General features: G+C 39.9%; 1 protein-coding gene across 1 annotated transcript in view; it reads right to left on the bottom strand.

The window, feature by feature from the left end:
- Positions 1–2,781: 2,781 nt before the first annotated feature.
- The window catches only part of ZSWIM6 (zinc finger, SWIM-type containing 6), a 54,275-nt gene continuing 42,286 nt past the window's right edge, over positions 2,782–14,770 (bottom strand). The window contains exons 10-13 of the mRNA XM_014965076.1: positions 13,454–13,611; positions 12,763–12,926; positions 8,174–8,255; positions 2,782–5,398 (exon numbers count right to left, since the gene is read on the bottom strand). Of these exons, the coding sequence (XP_014820562.1) occupies positions 4,536–5,398; positions 8,174–8,255; positions 12,763–12,926; positions 13,454–13,611 (1,267 nt within the window). The 3' untranslated portion in view covers positions 2,782–4,535. The remainder of the gene's footprint in view (positions 5,399–8,173; positions 8,256–12,762; positions 12,927–13,453; positions 13,612–14,770) is intronic.

Here is a 14,770-nt window from a genome sequence, read left to right on the forward strand (position 1 = left end):
AACAAAATACCTAAAGATATCGCAGTTACTAATTCTGTAAAGGTATCAGCTATATTGCTGTTTTTCCAAATTACATCCTGCATTAAAAGCAGATAAAATATCAGAACTTTTGTTTTTTAAGTCAGAAAAGGAAGGCTGGATGATTTTGCAGTAAAATTTCGTACTTTAATCAAATTGAAGGCATCTCAGTGCAACAAATTTACCCAACAGCAAATCCACTCTAGGAACTACAAATCTAAATTGGTACAACTCAGAAAGCAGAATTTCCCCCAGTTTTGATGCACTTATGTTACTTATACCCACTTACATGAAAAACTTAATTGCCACTAGACAAACCTGAAAGAAAATTGTAGCTCAAACTAATTTGACAGAACACTAAAGCATTATTGAAAAGTAACTTTCACAGACTTCTGAAAGCTTGCAGCAGGAAATTTTGTATGGATATACAAAGAAAATGATGGAATATGGGCTTTCTATAGAAGAAAAATTTATTAATGCAAAGCACTCACTGTATCTTCTGTCCTTAAAAATACTAGGAAGCCCATTTCAATTTTTGATAGTTAAAAAAAGAAGTCCTCCAGAATTTCATCTCTGCTGCAAGAACTCTCAATTGTTCATCCTGTCTGTTCTACTAGACAACCACCATGAAATGCAGTCCCAGTCTTCTTGTTGCAACACTAGCCTCAGAATATTACCTGTCAATTCTCTCAAACAATCTAATAAATTCCTCGTCATGTACATGCAATCCAGGTTTAGCTCCACCACCACAGCATTAAAAACAAAAGATTTTGAGAATAAGACATTAAGTACTCCAAGGGAACTTGGATTTCAGTTGCACTTTGAAGTCTGAGTTGCCCATATGTGCATTTCTTTCTCTTTTTCATGCTTTAAAGTTATGGGAAAACTGGATGTGAAAATAAAACAGTAAGAAGCTAAAGGAAAGTAATGTAATTTGGGTAAGAAAAAGATCTCTGGCTTCTGTTCTAGCAGAATCAATAAAGAAAATCTGCAAACGAACCTATGGACAAAAGTCAGTCTCTTCAGCTGTGAGACAGTCTCATAATACAGAAATAATATCACAACTTACAGGATTTCACTTGACTCACCAAAAGAATGAAGATTCAATGGTAGCCTATGATATGGAAGAATCATGCTCAGTTCCCTTCACTACTAAATAGCAATCCTGGATTTAAAAAAGTTCTCATGTTGAAAAGCACACAAACACTTGGAGACAATGGAAGTAGTGGTCTTCAGTTGTGTATCTCAAATATATGGCTCTGGAGAGGAAGAATTTGAGACATTATATTTTGACTAGGCTTCCTTATGCTTCAGAACTTATTACAATATGTAGTTTTAGAAATGACATTAGAAATATTTGATTGGTTTTCACCAAAAGAGCCCTCAGACTTTTTTTTCGTGGAATCCATTCCTGGATTCTTCCTATCTCCACAAAACAAGAGCAGGACATATCTAGACATCTTTGCTAGAGAGATTGTTCATCTATCTCCTGTTCTTGAGATGTGAACTGCACTGCACAGCACCACTGTGGACACAGAAGAGATTTTACTCAGTCATGAAAACAAACCAAATAAACTTCCATCAGTTCTGAAAGCAGAATAAGCCACTGTGCTCATCAAAAGCAGGTGGCAACCATCAGGACTGCATTTAACTCTAAAGCCTGGTCTTCAAGTGAGCTCCAGTTTTGCAATCTACATAATCCACAACATCCTTAATACTCAATTATTTGTAAGAAGCAAAAAACCAACCCAACACAAACCCTGTTACAGTATGGAGTACCCCTCTCATTTCTTGCTGTCTATAGCAGAAAATTCATGTAGGACAACGTAATGAAGCAAAAACGTAACAAGGGATTCCATACTTGGAAGGGACAGAAGATGCAGAGGCTACAGAAGGTTAGTACTACTAGGCCAGGACAACTCAGCTGTTTGCAAGGCTTGGTAAAGACTCATATTTTACATGACAGGTTGTACAAAGGTTTGGACCTTTTCCTCCTCAATCTTCCAGTGACACAAGCCTCACTGTCAGAATCCACAGTTACACTGGCATCTCTGATAGTTGCTTGCTGCACGCTAATACTTATCAGCTCAAGACAGTAAAAAGAAGAAAGTGAAGGTGTTCAGATCATGTAGTCAACTATGCCATCACATAACATTCCTAAGATGATAAAGATGTTGATAAGGCAGAAATCTTGTCTTCAGTTTTCAACCATGCTGTATCCCATTCTTCACTGAGACTGGAAAACTCATACAACTCCTACAGAGAGAGGGCTCCAAAAAAGCAGAGGTGTCGGCTGTCATTTCGTGAGTAAGAACTCCATGCTGGGTGGAGCGAGCTGCACAGCTCAAAAATACACAAGATACTTTAAAAAAAGCAATCCAAGAACAGCAAGAACTGTCCTTGCATATATTTGCAGCATGTCTCAACCCCCGTGATCAACCAAATAATCCTGGGTGGGAACACACCACCACACACTCTGCCATCCCACCAGGGCAGTAGATCATGGTTTGCTGTTCATCATATAGACCATGTATCTTCAATCACAGACAGCATTTAGTCCCTCCTCTGATGCACCAGGTCATCTTCCACCAGCAACTGTGAAAACTGCCGTTCCTCAGCAGACTTTTGAGGAAGAAAACATTTATTTCCTGGCCTCAGTGGTCATACTGCTTACCAACACCATGCACCAAAGCTGCAAGCTGGGTATTTGAACTGTCCACACACAATTCAACTCCAGTAACAGACACCATAAAGGAGGCAGAATCAACTTTCAAAAAACTAATTTTAATCAAAACAAAAAAATTGTTGATCATTAACAAGTTTATAAAACAGTGATTTAGTTACATAAATAAATTGATATCAGTGTATCAAATTTTAATTACTTTCAACTTCATGAGCATGTTTACATGGGTGATGAAGTACAACCTTTTTACCTATTATAATAAATAAAATGGAGAGCATGAAATAGTTTTTCTAAACAAAAATACCTACAAACATACCTCTAGAATGTTCTCTAATGAAGGGAACAAGAGACACTGGACAACTTTTGCACCAAAACATAAAAATTGCTTTAAAAAGCACAAGGATACAGAACCATCAGCTAAAGTAAAGACACTATACTGTAACCAAAGTTGGTATTTAATAATATAATGAACAGTTTGGTAGTTAGATCTCCAGTTTGGTTATTTTAAAGCATTAAGACAAGGCAAGATAGAAGGCTGCTTTTGTTTGAGTAATTCTAGAGAAAATAAAATATATTAAAAAAACAAACTGAAAAGTAGAACAGTCATACCTACACAACTTTCTGTCCTGCACAAAGTCAAAATACCTATGCAGAATATATATATATAATATATATATATGTTATTTGTGCACAAAGGTTAGCTTATTATTAGCTCACTGCAAAGGCGTAATGTATCATGTCAATCATTTTGGAAAACATTTTGCGTTTTGTGTCAAAAAGGATATTTCTTTTAAGTCTTCTAGGCTAGGAGGCACAAACCCCGATTCTGGCATACTGTATTCTTAATGCTAAGGCTTGCTGCTCTGGCTGTGTATTTTTTGTTGTCCCTCTTTACTATAGTGCCTGTTACAAGCATGTGTGTATGTGTGTATACATATATATGTATACACAGGTTGTATAAATATATATATATAAAATTTTCCCCATTAGGTATCAGTCCAACCATGCAATCCAAAAGGTGGCTCTGCATAGATGCCCAGCATATAGTTCACCACCTGAGCCAACCCTGAAGCAAGGCGCACTTTAGTCCTTCTGATAGGTTTTTTTTTTTTGTTTAAAACCAAGCTACTGCAGCTTCAAGTATTTTGCATTACATAGATTTTTTTATAAATTAGTTAATGTTATATTTTTCAATATTCAGACATATACTATAATATATATACAGTACAATAAATGCTCTCATTCTTTTTTTAATTTTTTTGATAAATCCCTGAGAATGTATGTTGACAGTCGCTAAGTTTCCACATGCACAAGCATTGTGTGCCATGCTTCTGGATGAACAGCACTGCAAAGCCACGTGGTCAGCCTTTTAACTATTAGTATTTCATTTGTTGGTTTGTTTAAATATGCTGAAATGTAAGGATGAGTTACAAAGGAGTAAAGCTGAATCCATTCGAGGTACTTATCACAGGATGGAGGTGTTTTGTTTGGTTTTTAAAGCCATTGCAATATATGTTTGTTTTTGAGGCTGTGAACGTATACAGAAAGAACAGGAGAGCAATGTGGGCTTTTGCCACTTGACAACATATACTCAGTGTAAACCAAACCTTTTTTAACCTCTCTCTCGTACAAAACAGAAAAAAGGAAAAAAAAAATTAAACACACAAACTTTCACAACATGACAGTTTAGTTTGCAAACTCAATATAACTATACACATATAATACCGGTGTGGCTCTGTTTCTTTAAGTTAAAAAGGATACAAAGGCAGGCTCAAGTAAAAACAAACATCCCCTCCCTCCCCCCTTCCCCAATATCCCCATTGCCACATTTTCGTCAGCCAAACCGCTCACGAACTAGCATCATCAGTTTCTTTTTGCCTTTGTAGATTTGTTTTAGGTTGTCAATAAACTGTGTAAACTGGATGTGACCATCATGAGCCATTAAGAAGGTCTCTCGGGCCTTGCTGAGGAACTCTATAAACTCACTATAGTGTCGCGGGCTGATGTGGGTGAGACGTGAATGAGTTGTATTAATGTAGGCTCCAATAGTGGCATCCAAGAGTTGCCGTAAAGGGGCTTTGTCCAGTGACATGAGCTTACCAGAGTTCCTCCTTCCATGAAGTCCCACCATGCCAGGAGTGGTCAAAGTACACCTACGCAGAATGTCTGACAGTACTGTTGCACATTTGACACTTTTGACCACCAGAGGTATTATAGCTGCTAGCTCATTTTTCCCAAGGGAGTGGCTGAGCGCACATGCCCACAGAACGTCATTAATGGCAGGGTGTGTGTCCTGATTGTAACTCAGGTTGAGATGTGTCATGGCCAAAGTGGCCAGCTTGTAGGCTCGCATGGGGTAACCGCGGTGCTCCATGTATCGTGCTATAGTGAAAAGCTGCGAGTAGCTCATGCCGGTCGTAGCAGCATCTAGAACAATTTGGTAAGCGGTCTCAAAAGCTATGTGATCCTTTTCACATAAGGTCAGTGCAGAAAGGGCACAGTTTTGAGGATCCTTCATGGCACACTGTAGAGCAAGCGTCCTAGCACTGCCAGCCAACTTCTCCTGCTGATGGCAGTCCAGATGCAGACGGACAATGGTGCTGTTGGACATCACTGTTGTAGCAACAATACTAGTGGCTTCTGTTGGAGTGAAAAGTGTAAACCAGTTTTGCATGATACTATCCAGTGCATAAACACCTGGGGAAAAGAGAGAAAGGATTAGCCACGACGGATAAAACCTAGCAGATACAGATTTTCAGCAAGAGATTACATTTGCAGCAAAGTTTAAGAGGCTGACAGTACATCAGAGCCACCAAGCTGGTGAGGGGCCTGGAGAACAAGTCCTGTGAGGAGAGGCTGAGGGAACTGGGCGTGTTTAGTTTGGAGAAGAGGACGCTCATTGCCCTCTACAACTACCTGAAAGGAGGTTGTAGAGAGGCAGGTGTTGGCCTCTTCTCCCAAAGGACAAACGACAAGACCAGAGGAAATGGTCTGAAGTTGCGGCAGGGGAGATTTAGATTAGGTATTAGAAAAAACTACTGAGAGGGTGGTCAGGCCTGGGAGGCTGCCCAGGGAGGCGGTGGAGTCACCATCCCTGGAGGTATTTAAGAAACGTATAGACATGGCTCTTCAGGGCATGCTCTAGTGCCCAAGGTTATTGGTTTATGGTGAGGTGTTGAGTGTGGGGTTTAGTTGGTGGGTGTGGTGTTTTTGGTGGGCGTTTGGTGTGGTGTGTTTTATGTTTGTTTGGTGGTTTTTTGGTGGTTTTTTTTTTTTTTTCTCAGAGGTCCCTTCCAACCACTAAGATTCTGTGATTCTGTGATCCAAGGGGATGCAATTCAGCAAGAAGGGCTAAACCAGATAGCGTGGCTTGGAAAAGGACACTAAAACAAAGGCTGCTGTGCAAACTCTCTGGCGACCACCAAAAAAACCACAGAGAGTAACAAAGAAAGATTGCAAGATAAGGTTTAATCTTCTAGTGTGACACCTGAATTGTTTTACTTGTTATTTAAGACAATTTGGATAACAACTTCTGTCTCATTTGCTCTCATCACATCACTCAAAAGCAGCCCTCACACTGTGTACTTTTAAAAGGCAATTTAAACTCCTTTTCTCACTGTGCATCTCAAGGCACAGCGCACGCACAAAAGAATATGGAAGTACATAAAATGGCTAAATGGAACACCATGGCACACCTTAAAAGATCCTAACCTCCACCTCCTACCAACAGGCTTCTCAGATACGTCTTGTATCAAATTCATATGGACCTGAACATCAATATCCTTATTAGGGAAATACTCTGAGCAATATGAACTACCAGATATTACCTGAAACAGGTATTTTCCTTGGTATCACTTTATTCCTGCCACGTGTGTTTGGCAGGTGGGGGAAGGGAAAACAGTGACAAGTGGGTTCTATGTATGGACCCTTATAGCCAACTAGAGTGCCTTATTATTGCTAGAGGCAGTTTACACCCATCTGTGAGCCCACCTAAACCACACCCAGAGGTCCTCATTTTCTCTGTAAGACTCTGATGCTTCCTGTGCACCTCTTCACTCAGGTGCAACAATTCAGCATAGCCAGAAAATACCACATCTTCATTTAAACAAATAGATTCCTTGCTTTACCAATTTGATTAAGTCTCAAGAGTGCTTTGCATGACATTATCATTTCTTCATGGGAAAACTTCTATTAGAATATGTAAACTAATTTAAAGCAGTATCAAACCCAGTATTTTATTTGCCGATATGCAACTGCACAAAATAATACCCAGGCACTAATATCTGTAAGACAGCCTCAGTGATAATTATCTTAGCAAAGATATAAAAGCAATAAAACAAGAGCATTGCAGAAAAATTTGCAGACATAAACCACTTCCTAGCTGATGGCATACAAGGCAAGCTGCATTTTCCCATGCTACTGACAATATTAATTTCCCAGTTAAGCATAAAGCAAAGAATAAACTAATCCAGAGAACAAGCAGCAGTTCTGTAACTCAAGAAGCATCTATGTGATACAATCCAACTCAGATATATGAAAAAGAAAGAAATACAGTAGGGAAACTGCTTTCCAGAAATACCTTTAGGGACAATTATAACTGCTCCCTTATTGTAAGTAGTTAGTCCCCACTACCACAGCTGCTAATTTTTTTTTTTTTTAATTTTTACAGCTATACAGTTTTTAATGCACTCATCTTCACTTTCGGATTCTGTATCCTTATCTTGCAGATGGCAAACTGCAACTCAGAAGCTAAGGGATGCCTCATCACAGGAAATCTATGGCAAAGCGCAGAAATGAACTGAACGTCCTGCTGAGTGCACTATTCTCCCACTTCTGTCCTTTAAGCATAAGGCTGGTTCTGCTCCCACCTTATTTTCACCTTATGTGGTTAGCAACGGGAGTGTTGGCATTTGGTTTGTTTTCCAGTGCACAATATCACTGCCGTGCAGCAAATACTTTTTACACTCTAAGCTTGGATTTACCCAGCAGCTTAAAAAACCCTCTAATGATAAGAACCCCTTCATGAGATCCTGTTTACCACACAGTAGGAGGCATCCTCAGCATTTCATTCACCTGTTCTCTGGTTCCTCTTCCCGCAGCTGACCAGACAGCTCTCTCACCTGCCTTTCAGAGCAGGTGAAGTTGTAGCACAGTGCAATAGTCCATAACCACAAGCCTTTTCTCTACTGCAGCCTCAAACCCAAACCCATCATGGAGGGGACAAGGAGAAACCTGTGGTATTTCCCATGAGGTTATGCACACTCCTGCCTTGCAGGGAAAAGAAGGAACAATGCATAGCCTCAACTGTTGTCTCACTTGGCCTGTGCCTAAAAAAACCCACCTATAGCCATAATGTCCTCTAATCAGAGGAATTTTACAGATGAACAGGAATGAGAGACATTTGCAGAACATGCGTGTTAGCAAGCAAGAACCTCTAAGACTAGCTGACAAGAGAAACATCTCAGAACATACCTACTTCTGTTGCACATGTTACCAGCCACCTCACCATTTCCCGCCGTCGCCAATTCAGTGTAGACAGTGTCATCCGCATCACCTATTTAAACAACAAAACATAATGCAAATTAATCCTACTGCAAACCAAGGCAGTATACCAACAGTCAGGAATCTTAAGTTACCCAAATACCCCGAGGTTCAAAATGGCAGTTTCTTTCCCTCTCCATTCTGTTACTTTTTTTTTAGCTCATATGTCAAAATATTTGAAAAATACTGCTTAGTTATCTTACAATAGCACACAGAGTGATTCCAACTGCAGATCTTTCAAGGCTAGAGGAAGGACACTGTTTTATCTGTGGGAAAGAAAAAAGACCCACAAAAAAGTCCCTTACAAGCAACAACCTCGCCCCCGCCATGAAGTATCAATTATTCAAATTAAATTATATCATGTCTTCTCCCTCTACATATAGTAATCTTTAAAGTGGAAATGTGTCAACTCTTGTTGGGCAAACTAACCCCTTTAATTTTTCCCCCCATCTACATTTCTCTTCATTGACTTCAACAACACAGAAAGGAGTTAGTGCACTGTGACTTGACTGGCTTGCTTATTCTGCAAAGATATATATACAATTCCAGATATATCCAGGTATTATTAATATGATTTCTCTCTGAACAAGGAGAACTTACAACGAACTTCCATCACAAAACCATCAAAATCTTAGAAAAAGGACTTCAAGTTTTGATTGTAGTTCCCATATTTTATATCACTTGTGATTATTGCCTACGCTGTTTCTCAAAACATGGGGCAAACATGTTTACTGAGTAAAATAAGCACTGCATGGAAATTGCATGTAAAGCTTGCTTCAGCTACCTGGATAGAGCCCACAGATAACTAGATGAAGCAGCAAGTAGTTTTCCTCTTACAGTATCAGTGATCATACTATGGTGTTACTATTTGTAGCAATTAAATAAAGAGTGTAATAGGTCACTCAGAGCTCTCAGCAATGATTTTTTACACAAACTCAACAAATACAATCACAAAACAGCTTGGAGTAATCAGCATTTTTAAGAGGGTTCTCAACCCATATCCCCTCCCAATTCTAAGGTGACTTCAAAGCGGCATGTAACCCGCTGCCATATTTGTTACTCCTGCCACCTCCTATACTTGTAGACAGGATAATTAAGACGACGGATAGATTGCTGAGGACCACAAGTGCACAGATGATCTTTAAGAAGTCTGGTTACAAGCAACCATGAGTGGTTCCAAGCTGGCCTCCAAACATTCCCACCTTGAGACCCTGGTGACTGGTTGTACATCACCCAAAGTTACAGGATAACGCCAGCTTTGCTGGCCTCAGACTTTGTGGTATCATTTTAACTAAACAGTAATCTAAGCGCTAGACTGGAAAACAGCATTTTGAAAAAAAGCAAACTGATCTGCAAGGAGCAACCCAACACATTTTAAAATATGAAATATTGCTAAGGTAAATCAGGAAACCAGCCTTTGCCGGAAGTCTTTCTGGAAAAAAAGGAGGCAGCCCCAAGTCGAAATGCTTTGGAATACAATTATCTTTCCCATTCTGGCCATCAAACAGAAGGAGTCTAGGTGACTTCCTATATTGATGCACACAGGATTTGAAAACTAACACTCTTCCAATATCCATGATGAATTTTTAGCTTCCCCGAAGTAGAGTGAATCCAAGAGAAAACACAGGGTTATGGACTGAATTCTGCTACTGGTAAGGGAGGGAAGGAGATAAAAAAACCTAAAGGTGTGAATGACGACTTCTCTGAAAGTCTTCCTTAATGACTTCCCTCACTGTGGTGGTCTGTAAAAAGATCAGCAGTCACAAGAGGTGCCTTCAGCACACACACTGGGAATAGTAATAGTTCCAAGCATAGACTATCCTAACTTGAGTGTAAAAAACAATACTGTATCTAATTTCATGACATGGAAAAGTTTCTTAACAAACTATTCTGGAATTAAGTGATTAAACTCACAGGATGAGAATAGCAAGAGAGGGGGCCTTTACTAATGATAAAAAACCCAAGGATTTCAATCTTTGAGCAACCTGGTCTAGCAGAAGGTGGCCCTGCCCATGCCAGGGGCGTTGAACTTGATGATCTTTAAGGTCCCATCCAACTCTAACCATTCCATGATTCAAATAAAGCAGGTATTGATGTTCTGACCAAGGAGCAGCTGAAGTTAATTTATGCGATAGCACATGTATATAAAGAACTATTCCACTTCTGCTCAATATGTTCTTGAGCTACCTCTTCCTAGAAGAGAGTTCCACAGCTGTCCAAGATCTATCCAAGATTTGTGCTATCAGTTGAGGAAAGCTTCTCAACAAGTCAGGAATTCTGAAAGTGACAAGAAGCCTCTAGGAATTACATACCTCATCTGAAAGTTGAGCTCTCTTTACAAAGAATAACCTTGACTTTGTCTTGATGGATCTTTATACGAATTTCTCATTCTAGAGGAACAGAAGATCTCCTCACCCATAAGAGATACAAGAAATGGCCAACCAACCATTAGATCCTGCACCAATGTGAAACTTCTTCATCATGCACATTGCAAGGGGGCTTATTTATTTATGCGTTCATTCACAGGTTTGGGGGGAAAGGACATCACTTGCCAAATATTCATCAAGTGATCACCTGCACTAACTTGCTCAGCAGTTCTGCCAGCAGTACCTGTTTTCACATGTGTGGTAATACTCGCACTAATGTAGCACACAACAGGCAAACAGAGAAACAGAAGCCCCTCCTGCACCTGCAGATTTTACACTGTCTGTGCCAGTAAGGTTCTGAAGCACAGAATACACCTGAGGTGCTCCATGTCCATTTGGCCATGCTGCTGACCTCTTTCCACAGCCAGTTTAAAAGCCTTCCCTCTGGTGAGTCACATAAAACATGCTCCCATTGGAAACCGGGAGAAAGAACCCAGAACTCCATACGTTACTCCCAAATCTAGAACAATATAAGAGGCTCTTCTGTCAAAGAGATCCCAGTGAGAGTTGTGGAACTGTTGGTGTATCTGCCCAACCAGGCAACTTGTTACTGCTGTAACTGAGGCAGAACAGCACACCTGTGAGGACACTACTGTTTAGTTTACCACACGAGGGAAGACAGAATTGTCCAGAGCACATAAATGTTGTAGGTAGTCAGATACTAAATAGTGAATACAGACAATCTAATTGCCGTGAAGCTGGGGGCACAAGGAACAGGGAAACATCTGTAGGCCACTACAGACAGTACTGACAAAAGCATTTTATGCAGGAAAAGCATTACTGTAGAAATACACACAGCTCTGAGTTACTACCCAAAAACCGCCATGCATCTTCCATACGGAAAGCAAACCACCTTTAAGATTCTTAAAACACATTCATAAGCTAGGGAGAGAATACACCAGTCTCTTCCAAACCCTGGAACTGATAAGAAAAGATGGGTTCATGATACTTATTTCACTAGATCTCACTGAAAACATTCTGATGACACCGTCAACCACGAATGCAATGATATTCAAGGTGTGCTGTTACACCTGAATGGTACTTGGTGAATACTCAAGGTGATGCACAGGTCAATCAATCACGAGGATCTTTCTCTCTCTCAAGGCAGAAACATACCAAGATGTGAAAAAAGAAGCAGATTTCTACAGCAACCTTGGGAATATGAAAGGCTAACAAAGTATACACAATCTCAGCTTTCTGATTAAAGACTTCAGCTTCTAAATATCCAGAATAGGCAAATAGTACTTTCCTTCAGCATGAGGAGCAACTAGGATAGTAAGCTTTCCCCCCAAAGTCTTTGGAGCTTTGTTTACTGAAGCAAAGTAATAAATGGTTTTCTGATCTTTGCATGTCTTTTTTTTTTTTTTTTAAGTCCCTGAAAAGGGATGAGGAGATTTATTCTTGCTGAAATGAACTGTGTAAACTCCAAGATTCATCAGTGTAAGGCAATATTACTCCAGATAACCTAAAACTTAGCTGCTTCCTCTTACCTTGCAAAGTCTTTCCTAAGACACTTGAAAACTGACCAGAGGTTTTTGCACACCTCAAGCTGAGTCTGAAGCATCTGACCTTCTCACATTTTGTGCCATACAGGATTTTGAGGAAGGAAGTGAGAGGGCTGCTGTTAGCACAGTCTGTCTTAAAAACAGGTCATAATGGTTGACCTTGGCTTTTCTAGTAATTCAACAAGCACCTACCAAATCTCATTTTGGGGAAAGGAAGGGAAGGAATGGTAAGAAACCTCTCAAGGCCATGCAGAAAATACAGTGCATTTCTAGTAAGCAGAATTATTTTGCTTTCTAGCCAGTCCTACATTTACTCCTGAACCCATTGCACTGGTCCCCTTTCACCCCCGAACAGAAGAATGCCCTTCAGCCAGCCGCTCTCAGGTCTCTTCCACCCAAATGGCACAAAGGCCAGTGCAGCCCCTTGCTCTGTGTTCATCACTCTGTTGAGCTTCCTATCAGAAGACAGAATCCAAAACTCGAGACAGAGCCCAAAGAGGGTACGGTTCCCAATGCTTAAAAGCTATATTCAGAAACACTGGGTCAAACCCATTTCTTCTACTGTAATAATAATGAACAAGGGAAATACCTGAAGGCCCAGCTCCAGAGAAACCTTCAGAAGAGTGATGTCTGGCAAGCTGTCCATGAGTGTTGCTATTTTAAATGCATCCTGGGCAAGTTTGAAGATGTGTGATGAGGAGTGGATATTTTTCTGGATGGATTCTAACACTGTTTCCAGCCTCCGAACATCACCTGCAAAGTGTAAACAGAATCACCAAAACGGAACAAACTCCCAAAACATCCCAGAGATTAATTATAATTGAGCCTGATGTTGCCATGCAATAGTATGCTGTTTCAGTTATACACATTTTGTGTTTTGAAACCTTCCGTAATTAAATCTAATATGAACAAAAGCTAGAAGACAGCACAAACTCCTCTAGTGTCTGATAGGGTTAGTGCAGTAGATGGACAAAAGGTATCCTGATTAGTGAAATTTAGGAGTGATTTGTCCACTCCTGGGTCTCACAGTCTATGTTGTGTGTCAGAAGAATAAAAAGCTGTCTCATCAGCCTCAAAACAAGCTCGTCTGGCTACCATCTAGCTAGCTTAGCTAGTCTGCTAGAAAATTGACAGGTTTAAGCCAGTTCCATTTGTTGTACCTGTTTCAAGCTCCTGCCAGACTGCAATTTGGACTCCCAAACACAAGCTTTATAATCTGTTTATTCCATGCAATATTAAAAGTACACATTGAGTTGAGTACATAAATGACAGCAATGTACCTTTGGCTGCTGTTAGCATGGTCGATGCCAGCTCACACTGCTGGGATTCGATGTGACTTAGGGTGAACCAGCGGGGATACCGGTTTGGGACAACTGATGCAATGTGGTGCGGGCGGGAGATGTCTCCTGAAGGAGCTGTAGATTCCAATACTAGCAACCTGAAATAAGGAAGAAATCCTTTCATTAAATCATTATTACACTAGGTTACTCATGAGCTAAACTAAAGCTACAAGAACAACTGACCTTGTTTACGAAATACGTCTTTTTGGTTATTAAAAAAAAAAAAAACCACATTGGAAAACCACTTCTCTTTTTTAGGAATCTTAGAAGTCCACTTGCCAAGCTTGCCTACATCAGTGGGCATCTGCAGGAATTCACAGGACAATTAAGCGACCCATTAGCCAAGGCAGCAGAGACTTTCTGCATCATGTAAAGAGCTGAAGCTTTTCTCCCTGCCTTGTTTCAGTCTTTGAACCACAGCCCTCAGGAAGGAAAGTGGAGTAGTCTTCTGCTGTACTGAGAACAGGTAAATATTTTTCAATATTTGGAACACACTTGCTTCACTTACAAATGCTCAAAGTAAGGGAGAGGGATATTCAACACTTCATTAAGATTTTGACCTGACATAATTCAGACATGAATTTGTGTCCAAAAAGGACACCCTACTGTTCAACTATGACGTTATGATTACTTTTTAAAGTCCTTAAACTTTAGCCTGCCAATATTTTATAATGTGCCATAATCTGATGTTAGGGTCCCAAACAGCAGTGACAGAGGAAATCTCCTTTAAAGCTACTTTTCAGACTCTGCTTTCTAATCTTGAAGCAAAAATTTCTTTTGAGTATGCATCAATCTACAGTCTTATCCACCACGGAGAATTCATACTTAGAAAATTCAAATTTCATTAAAATTTATTATTTTCAAATACTTAGAAAATTCAAAAACAATGGTTTTGTTGTTGACTACAATAACACAAGTGAGAGCCCACAACAGAAACTCAACTGGTGACCCTCACAATACACTAGAAACAATCAGTACACTAGCTACTATATGAACACCAATGCAAAAAGTAGGAGTGAACAAAATTAGGGATTTTTATTCAATACAATTAAGCACAGTTTCAGGACATAAATGGTTAATGAGATATCAAATGATAGTATTAAGACAATGTCCAGAAGAAAAGCCCTTCCAGTGCTTAGCTTCTTGATCAGGGTTAACATATGAGTTCTATTTCTACCAGTTCTCATATGCAAGTCATTTTCTAACAGGAAATCATCTGGGAGGAAAAAGGAAATTTGATCTCTTTCATCAACAAAA

This window comes from Calidris pugnax, unplaced genomic scaffold (genome assembly GCF_001431845.1).
Source record: "Calidris pugnax isolate Ruff unplaced genomic scaffold, ASM143184v1 scaffold273, whole genome shotgun sequence".
Classification (NCBI taxonomy): Eukaryota; Metazoa; Chordata; class Aves; order Charadriiformes; family Scolopacidae; genus Calidris; species Calidris pugnax.